The following is a 22733-nucleotide window of genomic DNA, read 5'->3' as shown; positions in this document are numbered from 1 at the left end:
TCACAGTACCTTCCAAATGCTGCCAACTATCACACATCACCTAGAGAACTGAAGTATGTAAGGTACTGATTTCCCACCCTGGTCTTGTTGGATCCTCGTGTGTACTGGTGTTTTTAATTTGGCTGCTGAATTTATAAATGTATTATCTGCAATTTAGCCAGAATCAAACAATTTAGTAAAAGACTCAACATACTTTTGAAGTAAAGGAGTCCGGTTTTATAGGAAGAAATACCACATATGGATTCATTGTTGGAAACAGAAGAATGAATAATTATGTGATCAGTATATTAACTTTGAATGAAATGGTAATTTGTGTAGTCATTTTAAGCTTGAACAAGTTATTGAATTCTTTCACAATTACAGGTATTCCTCAAACACAACTTTCACATAAAAATCATGACTCCTCAGCTGATATGTTTGGACAATAGTTTGAATACTCTGATGCATTTAATTAATAACTCAATCAAGAACAGTCAATAACTCTACTCGCCATATACACGGGGCATCATGTAGTACAGTGGTTAAGGACATGGATGTGGAACAAAATTACTGCTACTTCAAATACTGCCTTCCTCTAATGCTTTGGTACTCTTAGGCAAAGTACTTACTCTTGCTTGCTTCAGAGTAAATATCCAGTAGTGTAAATGGTTCAGATAACACAAGTGGATAAAAATGATTGCCTAAGCAAAAACATAAAAATGTAGAGATCTGCAAGGACAATGCCCAAAACTAGAGTTATAACAGCTTAGTGATCAGCACCTCTGCTTTCCTCCATCCTAAGCTCTTTTTGAATGTTTTTTCTAAATGCAATTAAGAAAATTCATCATCAAACTCTCACATGCAGCAAGTAACTCACTCTAGGGTACTGCGAGAAGGATCCTAAGCCAAAGTGAGAGAGAATAAAGGCAGGTCCAGTGACTGTCCACTTTCTGCACCCTTGTATGTCTCCAGTGTCTGCTGGTCACTCACGGCCCATGTGGGCATCATGCACAGACACACGCTAAAGCGGCTGCCGTAAGAACTGCAAGTCAGCAGGTGCTGAGACTGCACAGCTAGCAAAATACCATTTAAATAGTATTGCACAGCTTTCTTCTCGTGATCTCATGATCTTTCTTCCATATCAGCAGCTACAATGTGCTGTGGTCCCTGAGTGGGCTACTGATGGGAATCATCCGTAGTCAGAATACCTCCCAGATGAAAATTTTATTTACAATGACTCAGGCTCTGTCTAATATGAGTCATGTTTACCCTTTCCAGTCCAAAACTCTATTCTGCTACAGTTCTTTATTGACGTGCTCAAAGCAAATAGTTACATGTTAGGCGGTACTGCTGTGTGATGTTCTCGCACTGCCATCAGGAATGTTTGTTTCCCTTCCCTTCCATTTCCCTGTTGCTTGCACGTGTGGCCCACTCATCCGATCACTAATGTACAGCCTTGAGGGTAAGAAGGGAGAAGAAGGAAAGGGAAACTCTGCCAGAGAGAGTGAGAAAGAGGTCAGGAGAAAAAAACAAATGCACACAGACAGAAGCACAGACTGTCAAATTCCAAACGATTGTAGAAATCAGGAAATGAGTAATACATTTGGATTTTCAGTGTGATGATGAGCAGCAATTAAACTGAGTCAAAAAAGAAAGCATTTCTTGCTGAGTGCTTAGAGAGTTCAGAGAGTGCAGAACAGATAAATTTGTACAAACCCAACCCAAAGCTAAACCCACTATAATTCTTATTTTTCGCTCAGTTCACCATTTTTTATTTTCTCGGCAAGTTGTAGCACTTCACGTAACTCCTCTGGCTCACACAATTCATCTACAGAAAAGCATGTACACCAACAGCTAAATCGGGCAGCACGGTGGCATAGTGAGTAGCGCTGCTGTCTCACAACGCCTGGGTGGTATGAGAGAATGTGGGTTCAATCTCTGCTCAGTCTGTGTGGAGTTTGCATGTTCTCCCCATGTCTGTGTGGGTTTCCTCTGGGTGCTCTGGTTTCCTCCCACAGTCCAAAGACATGCTGTTGAGGTTCCCCCATTGTGTGTGTGTGTGTGTGTGTGTGTGTGTGTGACAGAAAGAGTGTGTTCCACTGATGTATGGATGAGTGACCCAGTGTAAGTAGTGTATCTAGCAGTGTAAGTCACTGCGGTGAATGAGGTGTGTGGGCTGATAACACTACACAGGGTTCATTGGAAGTCACTTTGGAGAAAAGTGTCTGCTAAGTGAATAAATGTAAATCAGAGTAGTTCAACAGAGTACAAGAACAACTACGTCAAAATTGATAGAGTACACATTTTGCCTATTATTTTATAGATGACTGCACAGCATTAAAGGAATGTGTCGGAAAAAACTGGGCTAGTTGTGGTCCAAGGAGCCCGGTGCCATAGTGGACCCTAAAGTGAAAGAATACTGAAAAGTACTGTACATTTAATTCAAATCAATGAATAATCATGACCAAATTAGTTTGCGGTCTGCGCATAATGGACTCTTTGAAGAAATGTCAGTTGCCCTCGCCTTCCTTTTTCCCGCGTCTTTTGCAGTGCAGCTGTCCTGTTGTGTTGCAGGCAGTGGAGCGGATGCAGGCTGGCTGTGTCGGTTGGCTAGTGGAGGTAAATCATTAGGCTGAGGCCACTGAAGGGAGGGGGGGTTGGGGGGGTCGAAGAGTGCAGGGAAAGGGGGGGGCAGTTAGTCACGTTAGTCACTAAGCTGAGCGTCTGAAGGGCAGCCGTGCAAATGGGAAAGGTAAAGCTGCCCCACACCCCAATAGAAGGCAGAACAAAAGCCACTCTGAGTAGAAGTGCCTGGGGCGAGTGAAGGGGTGGATGGGTAATAGCCTAACTGAAAACGAGACATTGCCAGTTTCATTAAATCGGTCCAAACTGCACCAGCCTAACCCTTTAACAGTTTGCAACCGCAGTCAGCACATACCCTCCCACAAAATGTCAAAAGCTCTCCTGCACATGAACAAACACCCACTGATACATATGCGTGATACACTTCTCCTGGATTTTGGTGACACTGTCTAAGAAGGAATTTGTATTGTAAGTCACTGAGCCCAATAGAGATAAAACTGTCTTTCCTATCAGCCAGAAATACATATAATATTTTGTCCTACTGGAGGAACTCGAAGAACAAGTGCGACCTTGTGAAAGGACAAGAAAGGTAACAGTTTTGACTCCAGGAGGGCAAGTGATCCTGGAAATCAGTTTTCTAAGGGAAGACAGCTACTATGTTAGTGGTTAAAAAATAGAAAATTGTTCCATATGTTTCATTTTACATTTAAATTTCTTTCACCGTTTTCAATAAAACTGAAGTCTAGCCCGAAGGAGGTGTGAGGCAGGAAGTGCGCCTTAGGATCACGACAGACACTTCCAGCCTTTCTTGCTGGTAGAAACAATGATAGAAGATTGCAAATGTGTCCTACCGTTGCTGTCATCTTGTCACTTTCAACCATGATGGCAGAGGAGTACTTGTTGGATGGCATCACGGTTTTGATTCTTCTGTCCAGCATGCAGATAAAGCAGTGGAGAGTATGACATTAGTATATTCATATGTATATGCACGGTTTTGTGCAGAAGCTCACAAATATTGTTTATTGTGTTTGCATTTTCAGTTCTGTAACATCGGTAAATGTATGTCAACTTATGTAACTAGAAGTCCATAGAATTAAAAGGGTGACACATGAATGGATGTATCTCTCTGTGTCTGTATCTCATCCCTCATGAGTTGTTGGTTTCGTCCTTCAAGGGGAAAATGTTTGAATTTGGTAACTGGCAATATGTAAACTGGGAGAAATTTTGGCATGGTGCTGCAGAGGGTAACAGATGCCTCATAATGCCTGGGTGGTGTGTTTGTCTGCTGATTTACTCTGTGCTGTTTGCATGTTTTCTCTATGCCTGCATGGGTTTTCTCCAGGTGCTCTGGTTTCTTCCTCCAAACACTAGTGTTTCAGGTGAACTGGAAACTATCAATTAACCATAGTACGTGAACGCATGTGTGATTGCCCTGCAATGGACTAGTGTACCATCGTGGGCGGCCGCTTCCTTGTGCCCTATGCTTCTGCCATAGGTTCTGGACTACCGTGACTCTGCACTGGACCAGTGGTTTAAGAAAATGGGGGGGACCTTACAAGTATGTATGAACCACAAACTCTCAATTCTCAATGTTAAATCAACTGAATGAGTCTATATTGTCTCCGTGTAAACATGAATTAAAGTTATTACTCTCACAGTATTGAATCCCAGTCAAAGAAGTACGTGGGTGTTCTTCAGTAAGACAACACATAAACAAAAATATATGAATCAGTCATATGATAAAATGCAAGGGATGACTGACTGGCTATCGCAAAGGTCACCTTATTATAAATAAAGATTTTCTCATTTAACTGTTTGAGCACAGGAACAAAAATAAGGACTTTCCTGATTACCTAAAGTATAGCAGTATTTTAGACATGTTACAAAATTTTTAAACCATAATGTCAGTGCATATTTCATGAAAAAATGAACATTTTACAGATGAGCTGTTAATTCTTGTATTTTTGAGATGGTAACAATATTATATCCATAAATAATAGCAGTAAATCCTATGATGTTCTTGTAGAAGTGGCTGTTATAGATGTGGTTACCAATGTACTCCAGGAATGTTACTTTGTACCTCAAACTAAGGGCTAAGACTGACCTCGCTCTGTCTGGGTAGAACATTTGAAAAAGTCTAGACATACTCACACCAAGGAAGCAGGAGAAATAAAGAAACAACTTAAGCATGGAAATTTGGCAAATGAGGTTTTTTGTGATATCAAGGGTAATGACCAAGGAGGACAATGATTAATCTGTTGTTGAGGACAGTAACACTAAATACCAGCCTTCCCTAGCCAGACAGACACATTGTAAAACTGAGCTGCTCGGAAATTTCTAAGAGCTCATACTGAATAAGCCTCCAGTGTAAAAAAAAAATCTATTTAAAAGCAGCCATTTAACAATAAATCCTGCCATTTCTCTTACAAAAAAGGAAAATTTTTCAGAACTTCACAAAGCAATCGCAAAATTTGCAAGCATCACAACCTCCAAACAAAAAAAAAAAAAAAAAAAAACAGATGCTCAGGATGTTTTCAACATTAAAAAGAAGCATTCAATCCAATGTTCACTTTGTTTTTTGTTTAAAAGCAGATTGTGTTTGAGTTTATGTGCCTATATGATTATAAAAAAGAAAAACAAATCCCATGATGTAGCCAGTAAAAAGACACACAAACTGTATCAAGGTGGAACTAGAATGCCAGGTGTCCCCTACAAAGAAAGTGAGAACACACACCTGTCTCTTACACACTGCACTTCACAGAAAGAGCTCTACAGTGTGAATGTACATGAATAAAAAAAAGGCTTTGAACAATGCACTAAGCATCAGCCCCTAAATACACACCCACAAACGGACACACATCTTTGTCTCATTACTCACGATCACTCAGTCAAGTCAATTGTTACCAATCTGTGCTGACAATGGTTCACAATAAGTGGCCACATCAAAACCACAGCAGGCGACCGAATGGCTGAGATTAGAGCAGAACTGTAAGCGAAAGTGCTTCACCTGCCATCAAGATCGCTACTATCAAGCCACAACTCTTTCTGAGGGCTATCTGAACTTGAAAGGTCCCCATGCAGCAATGTATAATCTTTATGTTGTTAGCTCTACTTACAAAAAGTTGGGAGTCACTTCTGAAATTCTATACTTATACAAATACAAGTACTTCTGCTACACATCTGAAATAAATGACATTTCGATACTGAGAAGGATTTTGATGAGTGGAGAAGGTAAATCGCTTAAGCTCTGCAAACTCCAGGCTTTGTTTTCCAAATCTTTCCAAGAATGGAGTCTACACAATCTTTAAAGTGTCTGTGGCTATTATTTATTTATTTATTTATTACTTTGCGCGAACCCAGCCCTCATTAACATGGAAGATTTTGTGCTGTTTTGTTGTTTTTTTAACATTGAACCCTTTGCAGTAATTCCCATGTGGGAAACTCTATATGAGCAGAGCAAAATGAATAAAAATTTGAAATGTGATATGAACATAATTAATATAAAAATGAAAAGATGCAATGTAAGAGTACCTGGGAGTAGATGCCTTTGAGGCTTGTGTTAGTCTGAAATCAAGACTGATCTCCCACCAGTCTATAGCTGGAACTTTTTTGGCTAGACTAGAGTCTCTTGGATGGCTACATAGGATGAAAAAACTCTCAGCTTTACCTACCACGGCAGACGAGGAGTAATACATCTACGCATCTGAAATGTGAGCTGAGATAGTGCAAGCGGCAGCACTAGCTGTATAAGTGTGTGTGAGAGTGTGTGAGAATGTGAGAGTGTCTGTTACTGTGAATGTCTGCAAATCCATGGCATTCCTGCAAGGGGCCCCTCCGGCACCCTACGCACGGATCAGTGCAGTCCAAAACAGCTATTAACATTACTGTGGCACGCATGCATGCATGCATACTTAATAAAGCACTAAACTCACTGTGCAGTGCCCACCAAGTGAGGAAAGAAGCGAGTTAACTTTGATGTTTGTCATTCATTTATTTTCCCTTTACTCTTTAACGTGAGGTATACAGCCACTTACTGTATGGTACAATAGCATGTCATTTTAACATCTGCTACTGTATTAAGTAGTTTAAAATGGGGACAGTGTTCGGTAAAAATGAATTGTGCTTGGCATGGGTTCTTTTCACAGAGAAACCGTGAACCTGCAAAAAAAAAAAAAAAAGAAAAAAGAAAAGAGAGAGAGAGAGAGAGAGAGAGGGAGCAGCCAAGCCAAGGGACCACGTGTAAACTGCCATTTACTTTCTGCACGTCCGTGCAGCTTTTCTTATCTTTTGCCTTTTAAATATACGGTTTTCATTCAAGGGGATGTCGCAAAAGTTCGTTCGCGAAAGGATCCAAGTAAAATGAAGCGAAAGTGACCGCGTCCGAAGCAATCGCACAGTTCAATGCAAAGGCGACAGACGCACAACTTGGATATATGCATAACTTCGAAAAAAATCTATATACAAAGTAATGAAGAATAATCATATCGTACAAATTACAACTTCAACGGAGCCCAAAAGTAATAGTAATTTAACACAGTTAAATGAAAGAAAACGGACAAATCCAAATAGCACCAGTTACTTCAAAGTGCACAATATGAATGAAGCTAGTAAGTTCATCAATCATTCACTTTTACTTCGGAAATGTTTCTTCCGAGTTCATCATCATGCTTTAAAACAATTATAGATAGTGCAGTGAAAAGTAGTCCTACACTCCAGAAGACTGCATGAAATTGTGGATTTAATTAAAAAAAATTAAAAAAAAAAAAAAAAAAAAAAAACGGACAGACCACAAAACAAAAGTGTGTATCGCGCTGCCTGCAGGAAAGCTCCGATCACACGGTCACACGAAGTCCGCGCCGCCACGTGAAGGAGGGACGGAGTCGCGGGTTACCTGTTGCAGCAGCTGCAGCGCGTGCTGTGGTGCAAGTGCGGGGACCGCGCTGGGTTGCCAGAGTGTCTCAGAGATGAGATCCGACCCCTCGTCTATACCTGCTCTCCTCTGGCCCTGCGGCGAATATGTTAATAACGGTCCGAGCCTTATTCAGCTTACTTTCTCCGAGTTCACAGGCGTGACTTTTCCCGGCTCTCGAATCGTAGTGTGACGGAACGAAACTGCATGATTTCCCTGCTGGGGTTTAACTCTTTGAGCGCTGCGAGTTTTCACACAGAGCTGACAGCTGCTGTGTCTTAGCCGGTGTCACACACAGCCCGTTCTTTCGGCAACATTTTAACACGCGTGGTACAGTGTGTTAAGACCATGATAATACATGATGCATGTAACAAATTGCAGTTATAATACAAGATCGCTGGGAACTCCAATGTCTCGCCTTCAGTCTGTGACTCTGTGTCCGTTTAAAATACTTTGGAAACGTTTTCAAATATCTGATGTATCGCGTCAGATGTATTGATAAATACATTTTTGTCTCGTGTATGCGGGTAAGTGGGTAATATGCAGAGAGTATTTTATGGGAAACTTTGTTATCTATGAAACAGGGAAGCGGCAGTAAGAGAAGTAATTATGGAGCTTTTGTTTTTTTTTTTTTGTTTTAATCTTGATATATTTAACGATATCAATAGTCATAAACGGCGGAGAAAGGCAAAGGCAGCTGGTCTTGTGTACTCAAGCAGCGTGGCAGGTGTCCCACTAGTGTCACAACTCGGACCTCCTCTAGTTTGCCTTGATTTACACCACTGAGAGCACCACAGTGAAGCCCTGCAGCTTTGAAAGAGCAACGCAATGAAAAAAATCATTTTAAATTAAATTATAAATTAAAATAGCCAAGAAGCGTACATACTCAGACAGATTTAAGATATATAATTTATTGTTCTCCGACAAAACATTTCGGCCGACACAGAGGACAAAGTGATTTTTCATAAAAGCTTTTAATATCATTATTTAAGTTTATACTAGTCAGCGGAGGAAGAGAAATATGGTGAATTCATTTGTATAAAACTTTTAGTTTTCTTTTAAAGAAGCACGGACGGCTGCAGAGAGGGCTAAACTTTTCAGCCTTTTACTCAGTTGCGTTAGAAATGCTCGAGAAACATGAACGGTAGTTATGGGGAAATTTAAATCCGCTTTTTAATTTTTCAGCGTACAATAAAACTGGAGTGCATACTAATATATAATTCGTACGCTACTAACTTTACCCCGTGCATTAGGTCTGTCTTAATGTTGTTTAAAACCTTAAATCGCCGCTTTAAAATCGCTTCACGCTAATAAAAATGTAGAGGAAATTGGCGAAAGTGCTGCGGCGGATGTGAAGTGCGGTCCGTTGAGGAGGGCAGCCGGAAGAGGGCGGCTCGCGACGCACTGTTCGCTGTACTCTCACTTTGCTGCTAGCTGCTGCAACTGGCTCGGCCTTCTTAGGGGATAATGGTGCAGTTACAGTTTACTAAAGACACCCTGCCCGATTCCATGAGCTCCGACTTTCAGAATTTGAACAAATTCAGCGAGCAGGTAAGATTAGTTTGAACGAAAGCTGCAGTTTCTGACTGTGACTGTGATCGAGTCAGCCTGTCAGGTGTGAGGCGGGGGAGGAGGAGGTGCTGGTCACGGTTTAGCTTGGCGGCTCCCGCGTGACAGCGAGCCCCTCGATGGCTTCTACAGTGACAACTAGTTTTTTTGCTAACTGCTATGTCCGAAGAGCAGCTAGGTTGTAAACGAGTCGGTTGGGTTTTCTCAGATACCAGCTCTGCCTGCTCGTTGAGCCGTGTCACATGATGATGATGAGTGAAAGGGGGTTTTCTCCAATGGGATTGATGCCACCTCTCTGACAGCCATGGCGAGGTGTCCTTTTGCTCTTTACAGGCATCTTTTTACTTATTTTCCCAGATTCAACCAAAAGCAGCCCGACTCTAACGTTCATCATTTGCTCCTTGTTTTCTGCAGCAGTTTGTAGGCCTGACTGACATTCTGTTCCGCTTTCTTATGGAGCCCAAAGAGGTGAGTTTGGGCGGCAGCGACGACGGGCTCCATCCACGCCGTGGCATCCGTTCTCCTGTATTCGCGCTCGGTGTTGACATGTTGACCTGAGTGTGGCGGTTTATGCAGTCACTGCAATCTATACGTGATTTAGAACGTCGTTCAAATTAAATTCCAGTTTTTAAATTTGAAATGACTCACTAAGAGTACTTTGGACCATAGTGGCATATAACAGATCACTAAGGAGAGACAAAAAGGAAATGGTTTATACAAGGCCAGCCACTTTCATCCCACCTACAGTTTTGTGGTCTTGACTTAAATCGGGGTGGTGTCGGGGTGCAGCCGTTAACATTTGGTTCCCGTTTACCTTGGCCCTCAGACGGAAAGGTTTTTACTTCAGTTGACGGAGTTTGCTGGCGAGAACGGGATGAGTGCAGGCCCATTGCGTAACCTGGTGAAGAGTGTACTACTTGTCCCTCATGGTAAGCCCCTGTCACCACTTGGTCCCCACAAACTGTCCGACTTCAGACTGCATCTTTTCCTTACCTAGTGGCCAGTATTAGTAGCTGTTGCCTTTTGACTTTCTTTTGTGTTTGTGTCCGGAACGTTTTTGCGCTGCAAATGTGGGAGATTTGCTGGACTGTTTGTAACCGATTGCTGATATTTATGATGTGTGCCTATTAGGTGCTTTAAAGAACAATTTAAATGCTGACCAAGTGAAACAGGATCTTTTAACTTTAGGTGAGTTTTTATCTTCATTTATTGATCTCAACCTTTCGTGAAATAGTTCTTTCTCAAAGAAGATCTTAGGGTTATTTCCCCAAAACCTTAATAGAATTGAGGTGATCTTAATAAGCCATAGTAAACATTTTAAACTGTGGGGTTTTGCAGGAAGGAGGCCAGCGAGTGGATTCTGCAGTCTGTTTGTATGACTTCTCTCTTTCTGACACCATCTTTAGTCTTGAAAATACATTCGGAGTGGCCCATCAGGACAATACATATGTTTATCAACTGTTTATATGCATTTAATTGATTTGTCTTTTTCTGCATCTAGGGCTGAATGAAGATAAAGCTTCCTATTTCTCTAAGCAGGTACACAGTACTTTATTTTTGAGTGAACCAAGTATCAGTATTTAAGTTTTATATTATTTCTTCTGTTATATTGTCATTATTGATATTTTAAGATTGCTTATTTTGGTTAAACATCATGAGTTTAATGAAGAAACAAGCTTGGGTGTTACGGAGTCTAAAAAATTTACTAAGCTTTTTTTTTTTTTTTTTTTTTTTTTTTTTTTTTTTTCTTCCCCCCCTCCTTCAGTGGAAGGTTCATTATCCTATGCTCGCTAGGCTTGCTGTGGGGCAGACTTTAATGGTAAATCAGCTGGTGGACATGGAGTGGAAATTTGGGGGTAAGTATAATGGTAATGAGTAGCAGTAACAATGTACCCAGATGTGCACCATGTTTGACCCATAAGTGAAACTCATGTAGACTTTGCAGTTGCTCCTGCTCTCTGGAGTTTTGACACAGTTAATCATTTGTGAAATGCAGGCATTTTGTTCGTTTCTGCACATGTCTTGCCAGGTCAGGAGCTGACCCAGAGCTCTGGTGGAGGTCTTCCAGTATTAGTTTTTAATATTAATAGATGCGGAGTGGCCACAAACTTGGTTTCTTTATTTGATGTTATTTCCCTTTAATTACTACAGTAAAAAATAAATCCCAGCATGTGAATGTCAGTGAAGACGTGGCTTCTTTGCATGAGAGAATTTTAAAAGTGGTGATGAGCAAGTTTCTTGTTTGCAATTGAAGTGGTATCCACGTCTGATTAAGCACAGCAGCAGGCAGGTAAAACTGTCAACCCTTGTTGTGATTCACAGTTACTGTTGGTACAAGTGAGCTCCAGAAAGTGGGAAACATCTTCTTACAGGTATTATTTGTGTTTTTGTAAATAGTGAGCCATGAATAAAATTTAACTATCTATCCTTAAATAAAGTGGCTTTTGTACTTTAATTTCAATTTGGTGTAAAAAATATACACATGCATAGATGGATGTCATGGATGTACAGGACTGTACATGAGCTTCTCATATTTTTCCACAAATAAAAACTGAAATCCTTGAAAAAGTCCATTATTTATTATTTTGCTCACAGTAAAGCTTTGTCATTCTGCTGTTTTCAGTTGAAGTTGGTTATTAGGAAGGGGAATTCAACTGAGAATGTCTATATGGGTAAGTTGAGACTGTTGCTCAGACTTCATCTTTTGTTTCTGATGTGGATTTTTTAAGGATGTCAATTTAATTTGGATTTTATCTCAAAGTGCACCTCTTTCAGATTCACTTTTCTCACAAGTCTTCCATAAGCTTACATTGCATCATCTTTCACAGTCACCTTTGCAGTTCTTACCAGTTCTGTAGTCAGTTACTCATGTAGCATGTGGCAGCAGAAACAGTGGTATTTTACAAACTCCACTTCAAGAATTGTGTGGCTGCATACATAATATTGCCTTTTGTGAAATGCAGTTTTGGTTACTAAAAGTTGTATGTCACTTTGAAAAAGCATGTGCATAAATACGTTTTATATTTTGACAGCAATGCCTTTGGTGTTAACAGAATTGTTCATTTCTTTTCTTTATTTAGAGCTGACCCTTCCACAGTTCTACAACTTCCTGCATGAGATGGAGCGTGCCAAAGCTAGCATAGACTGCTTCAGCTGAGTGCCCAGTGCATAGGAGAGGGTAGGGGAGACAGCAGGGGACAGCACAAGGAAATAGCCTTACTGCAAAATGAATTTTTGACATCACCAGCCTGAGCGATTGTGAGGACGGGAATGTGTGGACTTCTGGGACATGTGCGACGCCTAAATCATTTACACCTGTTTCGCAATTTTTTTTACCCCCAAAATCACAAGCATTCTCTGCAATGGAAAGTTTTTGGGAGTTGTGTGTGTGTGGTTCATCCTGTTGCACTTGACTCTTTTTTTTTTTTTTTTTTAATAATAATTATTATTTCTTAAAAATCAGTAACCCTCTGGCACGAGTGCTTTTTCCTTATTAATGTTAAGATCATCATTAAAAGTTCTATGTTTTGTTTTATGTGTTGTTTATTCTTTATGTATAATGTAGCAGTTTGACTCAATGTCATTTTTATTATGATGTAATTTTTCTGTACTTTTACTGTCACAAGAGAAATGGTGTAGATTGTTCATAGGCAGAGGAGGAAAGTCAGTCAGTAGTTTTTTTTTTTTTTTTTTTAAAAAGAAAAACAGGTGTACAATCCAGTGCATGGATTACATGAATTGAAGGGTTGTTAAGAACAAAAAGGTTCTCTGTCTAGGTCCAGGTATTGAAATGTGCCAGTGTACCAGAATACTGGTCTTTCCTAGAAGAGTGCTTGTGGAAAAATGTCCTTCCCCTTGGGCAAACCCACTGTTTCTGTAAGAGTTTCCATCTTTCTCACCTTGTTCCCTGACCGATCATCTTCTTTTTTTTTTTCTTTCTTTTTATTCTTGTTTTCTCTGCATGTTGGTGCTTGTCCTTCAAACACAATGGGGAGCAGCTCTTTCTCTGCTCTCTGGTTATGTCCCTTTCAGTTGTCTCCTGTTTTCATCCTCTTCACTAGTGGAGGCAAAAACTCTTAGTAACCACAGCTGGACTTGACTTTATGCCAAGTTTCTTTAGATTTTTCAGATTCTTTGCATGAAAATGTGGTGGTTTGTGTCACCCGGTTACATGTCATGTTTGTCTTTCAAAGGGAAAAAGGGAGAAATTCCACCTGAATTTATCAACTCTGCCTGAGACAAAGGGAGAAGTCATCCTGTCTGCAAGTCATTGTCTTCTGACTATTCCAAAATATCTTGGTCTTACGTGGGCAGACGTTAGCTCTGAGGCAACAGCCTGTCTGCAGCAAGCTTTATTTCAGCTACCATTGTTATGCTGATGTTGTGCTGCAGCCAGTTGTGTTCTGATCTCAGTCAATATTCAGCAAATAAAGAGCTTTATTTCGATGATAAGGTTGCAATATTGTTAAACACTATTATAAAACTGCATGACCTACTGCACAAGAAATAATGTGAAGTTGGAGTTATATTAGTATAACTTGAATGGACAAGTGGCTTCAGCCAGTGTGTGTTTATTCTAACAAAGTTGCTTAGTGTCTTGGTGACTGGGGTGACTTTTTTCCTCATTTCTCATAGGTGCATGTTTGTAAGTGAGGTTGAAAAAGAAAATACAAGGTAGGAAATAATTAGCAAACATTGTATCCAGTGGCTGCTTAAATGTTACTGAGGGGATCATTATCTAGGGCTGTGGGAGAATAAGGAGAGCAGATGGAGGAAAAAACCTTTACAACCATTGTAAATATGTAATCTAGGCTGATTCCATGACAAAGACAAGCACAAAGGGGAAGTCCAAGCTGCAAAAATACCACGCAGGTCTCAGCTCCACCTTCTTCCCTGTGACAAAACATCCATGCGCTCATGTGCCACCGTCCTCTAACCCTTTGTGGAGTTCACATCCAGCTCGTCCAGGCAGGTCCCAAATCCTCGCCGTCTGTCCACTATCTCAGTTCAGGAATGCGGACTTCAGCAAAAGGAAAGCTGGTAATTCAGACTTGCTGAAGCTTCTGACTGCTTGGACAAAAGCAGCTCTTCTGGTGTTTGAAATCCAATTCTGCTACTCTTCTGTGTGGACTGTTTTGCCTTCACTTTTTAGCGTATACCAAGAATAATACTTTGAATAGACAGGCCAATGATTTAATTAATCACTGATTTATTTTTAGTGTGGCTACAAAGGAGGAAAAAGGCAGCCATGTCAGTCTGACTTTGGAGAAGAGCAAGGTTTTTGTGTAGGTGCTGTTAGCATGATGCTGTTGCTTAATATAACTCTTTTGTTCTCTGGAATACAGAGGTCTCCCTGTACTGCAGCTGCCCTTTTCCACTTTTTCTTTCCTTCATCCCACCATAGGAGGCAAATGCAGATTGTTTTTGGCTCAGAGGCCATGACTTATCCTACTTGCTGCTGGCATGCAGGGACTTGCCAGTGCCAAACAAAGGCAGCATGGCTTGCAATGCTGGGTGGGGGGATATGGTTTCAGAAGGAATACCAGCGCCAAGGCAATGACCTCTGTGTATTAAGCAGTTGTAGGTGGATCATAATGCATCATGTCAAAATATATCAACTGCAAGTTTCCCTGAAGCTCTGAAATTATACTTTTTCAACAGACCACTGGTAAGCATGTTGTTTTTATCAGCAGTGCTGTCCTCAAAGTCACCAAGACCACTGGATAAGAGAATGGAATGCAAGTCCTTTGTAAACAGTTCAGTCTGATATTTTCTTTAACACTATTTTAATTTAACATATTACCCGCTGGGGGGGGTGCGCTGGTGCAGTGGGTTTGAGTGGGTCCTGCTCTCTGGTGGGTCTGGGGTTCAAGTCCTGCTTGGGGTGCCTTGTGATGGACTGGCGTCTCGTCCGGGGTGTGTCCCCTCCCCCTCCAGCCTTGCACCCTGTGTTGCCGGATTAGGCCCCAGCTTTCCGCGACCCCACTCGGGACAAGCGGTTGTAGACATTGTGTGTGATATTACCTGTTTGTACCTGTAACTCAAATCTTTGTTGTGCTCAGTTTTCAGAAGCAGAAGAGGTATTGGATTGATGAACCATTTGTTTGTGGTGTCTTCTGACCAATGACATTCTCCACTGAAAATACATGAGGGGAAAGTCAAAAAGTGGTTTTTGCCTTACCTTCGTAAGAGTTGGAAAATATCGTATTTCTGTAGCACAACTAAGGGTAAATTTATATGGCCTGCTAAAATGTTGACAGCGACATGACAGAACGGTCACCACACAGCACTCGCTGCAGTGGTCTGACTGCTGAAGATTTGCAAAGATGTCATCCAGTTGAGTGAATCCAAAGATAGTGAAGAGGTTCATAGTAGGAAAACTTATTGTATACAAGTACTGTGAGGCAGGATTTTATCTCCCCTGTTTATGTTAAAATGCATAACAGGCCATAATGTCAGACTGTCATGAAAGCTGCTGTCTCCAACACACTAGCGTCCTGTGTGCTGCACTGCACTAAAGACCTGTGTGGAGTAAAGGTGTGTGTGCCCCCTACTGGCTCTCAGCAGTCCACTCAGTTGTTAAAACATTGCATTTTTCCCATTGTAACATCCTGCTCCTAATGATTTAACAAAGGGTCACTCATACACTGCTTACACAGACCATTAACATGAGCCAATCAGTTTGAACGAAGAAAGCCGAGCATTTTAGAAACTCATTTTATTTGCCTTTGTGCAGAGAGCAAACATGAAGTTTTGAGCCAACCAATATATTAATATTCCTCTCTGTTCTATGTAAGGCTGTTCAAAATATTTAGCAATGTGGAACTGCAAGTTGGTTAATGTGTGTAGCTCACAGTTTGTCATGCTCAGAAAAGATGTAAGAACTTCTCTGAGGAAGGATAACTAATGCTTAGCATGTTTTTTTAGACATTAAGCCAGGTGATATTCTGTGTGCAAAGCCAGAGGGTGGCCTTGCCTGTGTAAATGCTACAGATGCAGAAACGCAGGAAGTGTGATTCTAGAAAGCACTTTTTGCAGTTCACAGGTCTACAGCGGGAGCACAGATGAGGGGCTCCATTCCTGTCCAGCCAACATCCTGCATAAGCCTGTGTGCTCAGGCCTCCTAAACATGCGGTTTCTCAAATGGGGGTTCACCCCCCTAATGTGCCCCCTGTCAGGTACAAAATGTAAATGGCTTCCTGCTCAGGTCATGACAAAAGGGTCTGGCTTACGAGAGGCCTGAGACCGCAGCATCGGCAGTGGTGCAGCCAGGGCAGAGCGGTGCATGGCCGGGGGCTCTTTCCGGGACAGTGGGCTTCCTGCCATATTTCAGCTCTCTCCAAGTTGGATCTAATCTTAGGCGGGCAGGCAGACCATACACCTCCAGATGGGAGAGGGCCTCTGCCTCTGAGGGCCTCTCATGTTAGGCCTGTACTGAGCAGTTAAGCGTTCTTGCGGTTGCTGTGTTTTTTTTTTTTTTAGAAAGGGTACCGCTGTGGTTGAAAGTTGGGCTATCGGGCTGAGAGAGGGCGGGAGGGCTGTCTCTGTTGAGCCCTGTTGAGAGAGACGGGGAGCCCCCCAAGGTAGCACGTGTTTGCCGAGCCGCTGCTTTCAGTAAGCGGTTATCTCCACAACACATGCCTATCTCAAGGTCTATTCACAGCCGCTGGACCAGTGTTGTCCATTGTGCCATGGTCCCACAAAATGACTTTTCACACCACAGCCGACCCATCTAATGCACACGTGTGCCTCCCGCATGTGCATATACACAAAATGCACTCGGCGACCCAGGAGGATGATAGTGCGGAGGGCCTCCCGAAGAGTTTAATGGAGAGCTTTGGCAGTGCTTTGTTCTGTTTATCTGCTGGAGCCCCAGTAAAGCATAAACAATATTCTTTGCTCTGATAACTAGCAAAATCTGTAGATAGGACTCTAATCTTCATCTGCTGTTTATTTCTGCTACTTGGTTACCGGTTGCTACGGTTGCCCGGGCCAGTCGTGTTTCCCTGGCAACCGTGCCCATCCCATTGTTTCCAACTGTGCCGCGGTCTCCCGGATCTGTTCTGATGTCGACCGGCCCTCCTCCTCCCCTTTCTCTCCCGAGGGAGCTGGTGCGCTCCGATGACAGTGCCCACACATTCTGAACCCTGTAATTTAACACCTGCCAACGGACCCCAGTCCTAATTGACTGGGATATCCCAAGGCAAGGGGGCTGTATTGTCCTCTTACGTGACAAAAGAGATTTGGATTTGCAGATACAGCAGATATTTATACAGGGCAATAATCTGGACTCTCCATAATAAATTGGGAGTAAAGCAGACATGTAACTTTTGCGTCGCTGGGTTAAATGTATAATCATAATAAACATTAATTGGCCTAATTTGAGAATATCTTCAGTATAAAACAAAGAAAAGATGGAAACAAATTGCGGTACAAGTTAACAATATGTGTTATATGCTCTGAGGACCCCCAAAACCAGGAATAGATCTCAACCTAATTTCTAACCTAGAAAACAATTTACAATTACACACTTCCTATGGCCCGAAAATTGTACGAGTCTTTTTTCTGTGAATCCTGATTAGGCAAAAGAAGTTACTTTAATAGAGGTGATCTCATAAATTTGCTTTTCTCCCCCCAATTAATTTTATCCACTGATTAGAAGACAACTGAACCCATGAGTCAAGAATCAGGAGCATCATGGGGGGTGGCTTGGGTTTCCGTCGTGCACTTTTGCAAGGCAACACCAAGTGGCAGCAGTGGGCAAACTGCAGGAGTCAATTCAGAGTGGACGAACCGTGACAATTCGGGTCCTTGAGAGGCCAGAGGATGCTACAGTCCATGAACAAAACCCACCAAATGTACCATTCCTTAAGGGTACTTATTTTCCAGCCATTAACCACAGAAACATTTTCAGAACAGATGGTTTTGTGAGGGAAGTTCTGACCTGAGATGCTGCTAATCTTGTCCTGAGTGTGGAGAAATGACTGCTGATACTGACAGTCGTATGAGAGAGGCAGCTCACAGCTTCGCATCAGAACCTCCCATATTTACTCTGTGCCTGCAGGTCAGACTTAAATGAGTTTGAAAGCCTTGCTAAATGTAGCTCCCAATGTGTTGCTCATGTATCCATAGGGGCTTTTACTTTAATCAAAATATTTACATATTGGACACATGGATATATACATTTAATATATCTTTATATACCTATGCTAATAGATAGGTTTGCAAAATTTTAAGTAAAAGTATCTTTAATGTCTTTCTTAAAAAGGGTTTTAATTTCCTTTTTTCGCTTTTTGCTCCGTACCTACCCGGGCTTAAAACGAGGAGAGAATGAGAGGAATGAGAGGTCTGTGTTTAGGTGTATCCTAGCAAGAACTCAGGATTCTGGGGCACCTGGGAAATCCATGGTTCTATTAATTATGTCTAAATAGACCTCGGATCTAGTTGTATAGGAGATGGATCAGTGCGTCAACCTCCCAAAATGGATGCAACCAGCTGCCGGTGCAGGTGCAGCCACTCCGACCTTAGGGCACAGACTGCAGTCAGAGGTCATCTGTGTCAATAGGTCCAGTGACATCTAAGAGAGATGGCCTCGATCTTGACAGACAGGCCAGGCAAGGTGGATCCAGGCTATGTATATGTGTGTATGTGTGTGTGAGAGTGATGGACAGCTCTTTTTTATACAGCGCTTACCTCCAACATGTCTGTTTGTTTCCTGGATAGACCTCCTCCCCGGCACAGGCATCTGTGGTCAGGCCATATAGGTTTTCCAGGGGCATCTCTTCCCTTCTTGCACCCTTTTACCCTATGTGTGAGGATTGCATTACATACATTTACATTTATTTAGCAGTTGCTTTTCTACAAAGTGACTTGCAATCAACTCTATGTAGTGTTACCAACCCACACACCTTATTCACTAAAATGACTTACACTGCTAGATACACTGGGTCACTCATCCATTGATTAAATGACACACTTCTAACCTTGAATTTCTGCACTCGTTCTCCTGCTTTTTTGTGGTTGTAGTATTTGTGTTTTCTGCACTGCTACAATCTCTGTTTCGCTTGAACCAGATCGTTTCCTCGGTGGAAGGACAAGGGAGGCAAAGGGTTAGTCAGGGGTGCTGGTGTGCTTTTCAAGCTGTGAGAATAGGAAGCGTCTTTCTGTGTTGGCAGCCTGAAGCGAAAAAGTACCGGTAAGTTAGGGGGGAGAGAGAGAGAGAAAGAGAGAGTGGGGAAAAAAGACCCACCGCTCAGGAGTTCAGCCCCTGCAGGCTGTTGTGTGGCCTCTACGCTGACCTGCTCTGCCACATGCACACCGAATGGGAATCAGACCCGTACACACTGTTTCACATAAAGAAAAGGAAAACACAGGCACACGCACATACTATATAGAAAAAGACATATTGAGTGCATACGTACACAACAGTAATCTGCACTGTACATGTGCTGAAAATCCAGTCAGGCAACATGCACAGACAGACCAGATCCCGCAGGGCAAGGATGACATTGCAGACAAGAGATCAGGTCCCTTTGCTACCCCCAAGGAAGAATTCTGGGATACCGTTCTCCATCTGCTACGGAGTGGAGCACACTACTCCACAGTGTGCTACTGCTGTCGCTGCGTGGTTGCTGGCTCCTCACACTAGGTAACCCCCGTAAAACTCGATCAACACTGTGTGTGTCCTCTGTCACATGCAGCAGAGACAGGCCTTGACTCGCACCCCCCGAACAGGTCAGAGTGAGTTACATCATGATACGAGATGAAATGATCCACTAGCGTACGCTGTTCGGTCAGTCACTGCCTGGCCAAGAAGATTTATTTCAAATTAACTGCACAATGCAAAACAGAGGACCCGATGGCCCCGTCCTTGGGGCAGGGGCTGAAATAGGGTCCATTTCTTATAAAAAAAAAAAAAAAAAAACAGCGTCGATATGTCTTTCTATCCCTGGTTCCTTTTTCCATCTGATTTTTCTTGCAATGACAAAACAACTGCAGAGAGAAACATGCAGAATGTAAAAGTTTTCTGCGGTATTTACAGAAAAACACAGAAAGTGGAAAGAGGAGTGAGTGCAGTGAGACTATTGCTCTATTCATATAAATGACCTTTAAAATTGCTATCATAAATATTCTTTTTATCCTTCCATGCTGAAACCCTACATCAGTATCATTAGGTTCATTTGGCGTATGTTCTTGCTGCATAGGTGCCTCAAGACTGCATAAAAAAGCTAAATATATTTGAATGATCTCTTCTACAGAAGCATAGAATTTCCGAGATGGAGGGGCAAGATGTGAACTCTCCGTGCTACGCTGGAAAGTGCTGCGCTAGCACTGTACTTCATCTTACAGTGTTCCCGTACTCTAGCTTGGCTCATGATGTATTCCTTTGAAACCCCTTCAAGGATTGATGCCTCGGGCCATCTTGTTTAGCTAGGGTAAAAGATAGATAGATGATCATTAAATACCCATTATCCTTCATGTAGAGCCTTCAGACACCGTAATAATTAGATATGATATTATGGATCGGTTGGTGTTTGGATGCAGTCTTTGCGAGTGCTGCTGACCCAATTCTAACCATAAGCATGGGGGGACTCGAAGAAGCGTGCTAGGATTGTAGATGATAAACAGAGAGCTCCACAATATTGCTCCAATGTCCAAGAAACATTGTGTAGATGCTACAATCAAGGACTTCTCTCAAAAAAGACTGGTATGGGCACCTAGCCTGGAACACTGCGAAACCAGTGATCACCTGTCAGAGATGGATCATATGGTCAGGATTCAGAGTAAAAAATGTATCTTTCTCTGTTTCCTGTTTCGACTTCAGCTTGATATGAGCCCCCCGGGAAATAACGGAAATGTGTCCTATCAGTGGTAAAAATCTTGTTTGAGTGTGGTATTGCACTGACTCTACTATTTTCCTTCCTGTGATGAGATCTTGACATGAGATGTATGTACTGGTGCAGGTTGCAGAAGCCATGCTGCCTTAACAAGGTCTCATTCGGCAACGTCAGGGGTTCATTCTGTGTTTACCCCTGCGACTGCGCAAACACCCCTGCATATACATGTCTGTCAGTGTGTATGCGTGTGTGATTGCATGGGGCCTCTTGTGTTTTTGTTTCTTATTTTGTTTTTAAATGTGTGTACTTATCCGAGAGAGTTTACCATGGCCTGCGGTCGGCAGAACCCTGCGGTTTGCAGGCCGAGCACAGGACAGCAGGGATTAGCATCCGCCCACCGAGAGACCCTCCAGCTGACTGCCGTCATGGCAACGGATGGACATGGTTTCCCAGCGAGGTCCCGCGCGAAGCTGGTTATGGGAGCTCTGCAGCTGAAAAGAGTGCTGTGCCACAGCTCCCAGGAAGCAGCAGGAGCCAGGGTCTTTCTGCCATTATGTACAGCTTTGACAGCGAATTGCATCATGTACCACCTTAGTGTAACAGCATGGTCCCAGTGTGGACCAGCACATAAGCAGGGTAAGATATTAACATAGAATCCCACTGCAGTCTAATGGAATACATGAAACAGGACATGATTTCTTTACAGATGGATTAAGAATAGAGTCGGGACAGTCCTTAACCATGACAGGGTTCCATTTTGCCAACTCCATTGTATGGCAGTGTTGACTTAAGTCAGGAAAGCTTATGCTGTGTCAATCAGTTAATGATGAATAACAGCCAAATATGAAAGGAAACAAAACATGCCATCACTCAAACAAAGAGTGAGAACAAAACAATAACGGATAAACGGTGCAAACATGCCTATCCGTCTGTGAGGCTAAGAGCTCTGTTATCGCATGCCAAACTCACCACAGGAATTGCGAGGTCATGTAACCAGCCACTAAATGGCATGCCTAGCAGCTGGTAGTGTAGTGGTTAGAATGGTTCCTTTTTGGGCCCAAAGGTTATGGGATCAAGTCCCACCTCCAGCTGTATTACCCTTGAGCAAGGTACTTACCCTCAATTGTTCCAGTAAAGCTACCCAACTGTATGAACGAGTAAATAATTGCAAGTTGCTTTGAAGGAAGGCATCAGCGAAATGAATGGGTGTAAAATAAAAGGATGTATATGGGTTTTTCACCGTAAGTCTTAGCTGTTCTAGGTTGTACGCATAGAAAGTAGAGGAGTCTCTATTGTAAAGACTTGGGAAAGAAGAACTGTGAGTGCTGTATCTCTAGGAAGGGCGGTGGGTGTGCTCTTTTACTAATTATTTATATCATTGAGTGCAACTAGTAATACAAACAAAAACACATGAAAAAGACACTGTGGACCTCTGAGCAGCTCTAGCCAGCAGTTGAGATTTCAACAGAAGAGTGACACATGTTTTCTGAGAAAAAGGAATGACAGGGTTAACCGCAAACCATTGACCACTTTTCTCTCAAACCAGTTGGCTGTTGCTGTCCTGGGTTCTAGGATTAAAAAAGGGGAAAGGGCGCAAAACAAGACAAATGCATTTTGTAACACACTTTCACTTCCCGAAGTGCTATGCTATTTTGATTCCCCAAGTTAAGCTGCTGATGTCTTCACTTCTGCAGCAGGAAAATGAAAAGAAAATCTGTAGAACTCAAAAAATTATAAGATTAGAAGATTGTTCTGTAAAGGCTGAGCTAAATTTTGTGGTCGCTTTGAACTTGTACTAAGGCAACTGACTTATTGGAATGAGTGATGTTGTGTTGCTGCTGTATCTGGGGAAAATT

At 42.2% G+C, this 22733-nt stretch overlaps 2 protein-coding genes across 2 annotated transcripts in view; one reads left to right on the top strand and one right to left on the bottom strand.

The window, feature by feature from the left end:
* dnmt3bb.1 (DNA (cytosine-5-)-methyltransferase 3 beta, duplicate b.1) overlaps positions 1-7616 on the bottom strand; it is a 28374-nt gene extending 20758 nt beyond the window's left edge. The window contains exons 1-2 of the mRNA XM_018756595.1: positions 7454-7616; positions 3414-3489 (exon numbers count right to left, since the gene is read on the bottom strand). Of these exons, the coding sequence (XP_018612111.1) occupies positions 3414-3473 (60 nt within the window). The 5' untranslated portion in view covers positions 3474-3489; positions 7454-7616. The remainder of the gene's footprint in view (positions 1-3413; positions 3490-7453) is intronic.
* A 1231-nt stretch (positions 7617-8847) lies between these two features.
* On the top strand, positions 8848-12443 carry commd7 (COMM domain containing 7). The gene is made up of 9 exons (XM_018756599.2): positions 8848-9022; positions 9455-9508; positions 9867-9969; positions 10172-10228; positions 10542-10579; positions 10806-10896; positions 11363-11412; positions 11664-11712; positions 12121-12443. Exons 1-9 carry the CDS (start codon positions 8939-8941, stop codon positions 12195-12197), a joined length of 603 nt encoding a protein of 200 aa, XP_018612115.1. The 5' UTR covers positions 8848-8938; the 3' UTR covers positions 12198-12443.
* The last annotated feature ends 10290 nt before the right edge of the window (positions 12444-22733 follow it).

The sequence above is a fragment of the Scleropages formosus genome, chromosome 2 (assembly GCF_900964775.1).
Source record: "Scleropages formosus chromosome 2, fSclFor1.1, whole genome shotgun sequence".
Classification (NCBI taxonomy): domain Eukaryota; kingdom Metazoa; phylum Chordata; class Actinopteri; order Osteoglossiformes; family Osteoglossidae; genus Scleropages; species Scleropages formosus.
Note: the sequence above shows the minus strand (reverse complement) of the source record. Positions and strands in the feature narration are given on the sequence as shown.

What these genes read in the sequence shown, in the direction of transcription:
- commd7 (XM_018756599.2), top strand. Translation starts at nt 8,939, where the DNA reads ATGGTGCAGTTACAGTTTACTAAAGACACCCTGCCCGATTCCATGAGC. An exon ending in CTTCCTATTTCTCTAAGCAG is followed by an intron (nt 10,580 to 10,805) that starts GTACACAGTACT and finishes CCCCTCCTTCAG; the next exon opens with TGGAAGGTTCATTATCCTAT. An exon ending in TGGGAAACATCTTCTTACAG is followed by an intron (nt 11,413 to 11,663) that starts GTATTATTTGTG and finishes TGCTGTTTTCAG; the next exon opens with TTGAAGTTGGTTATTAGGAA.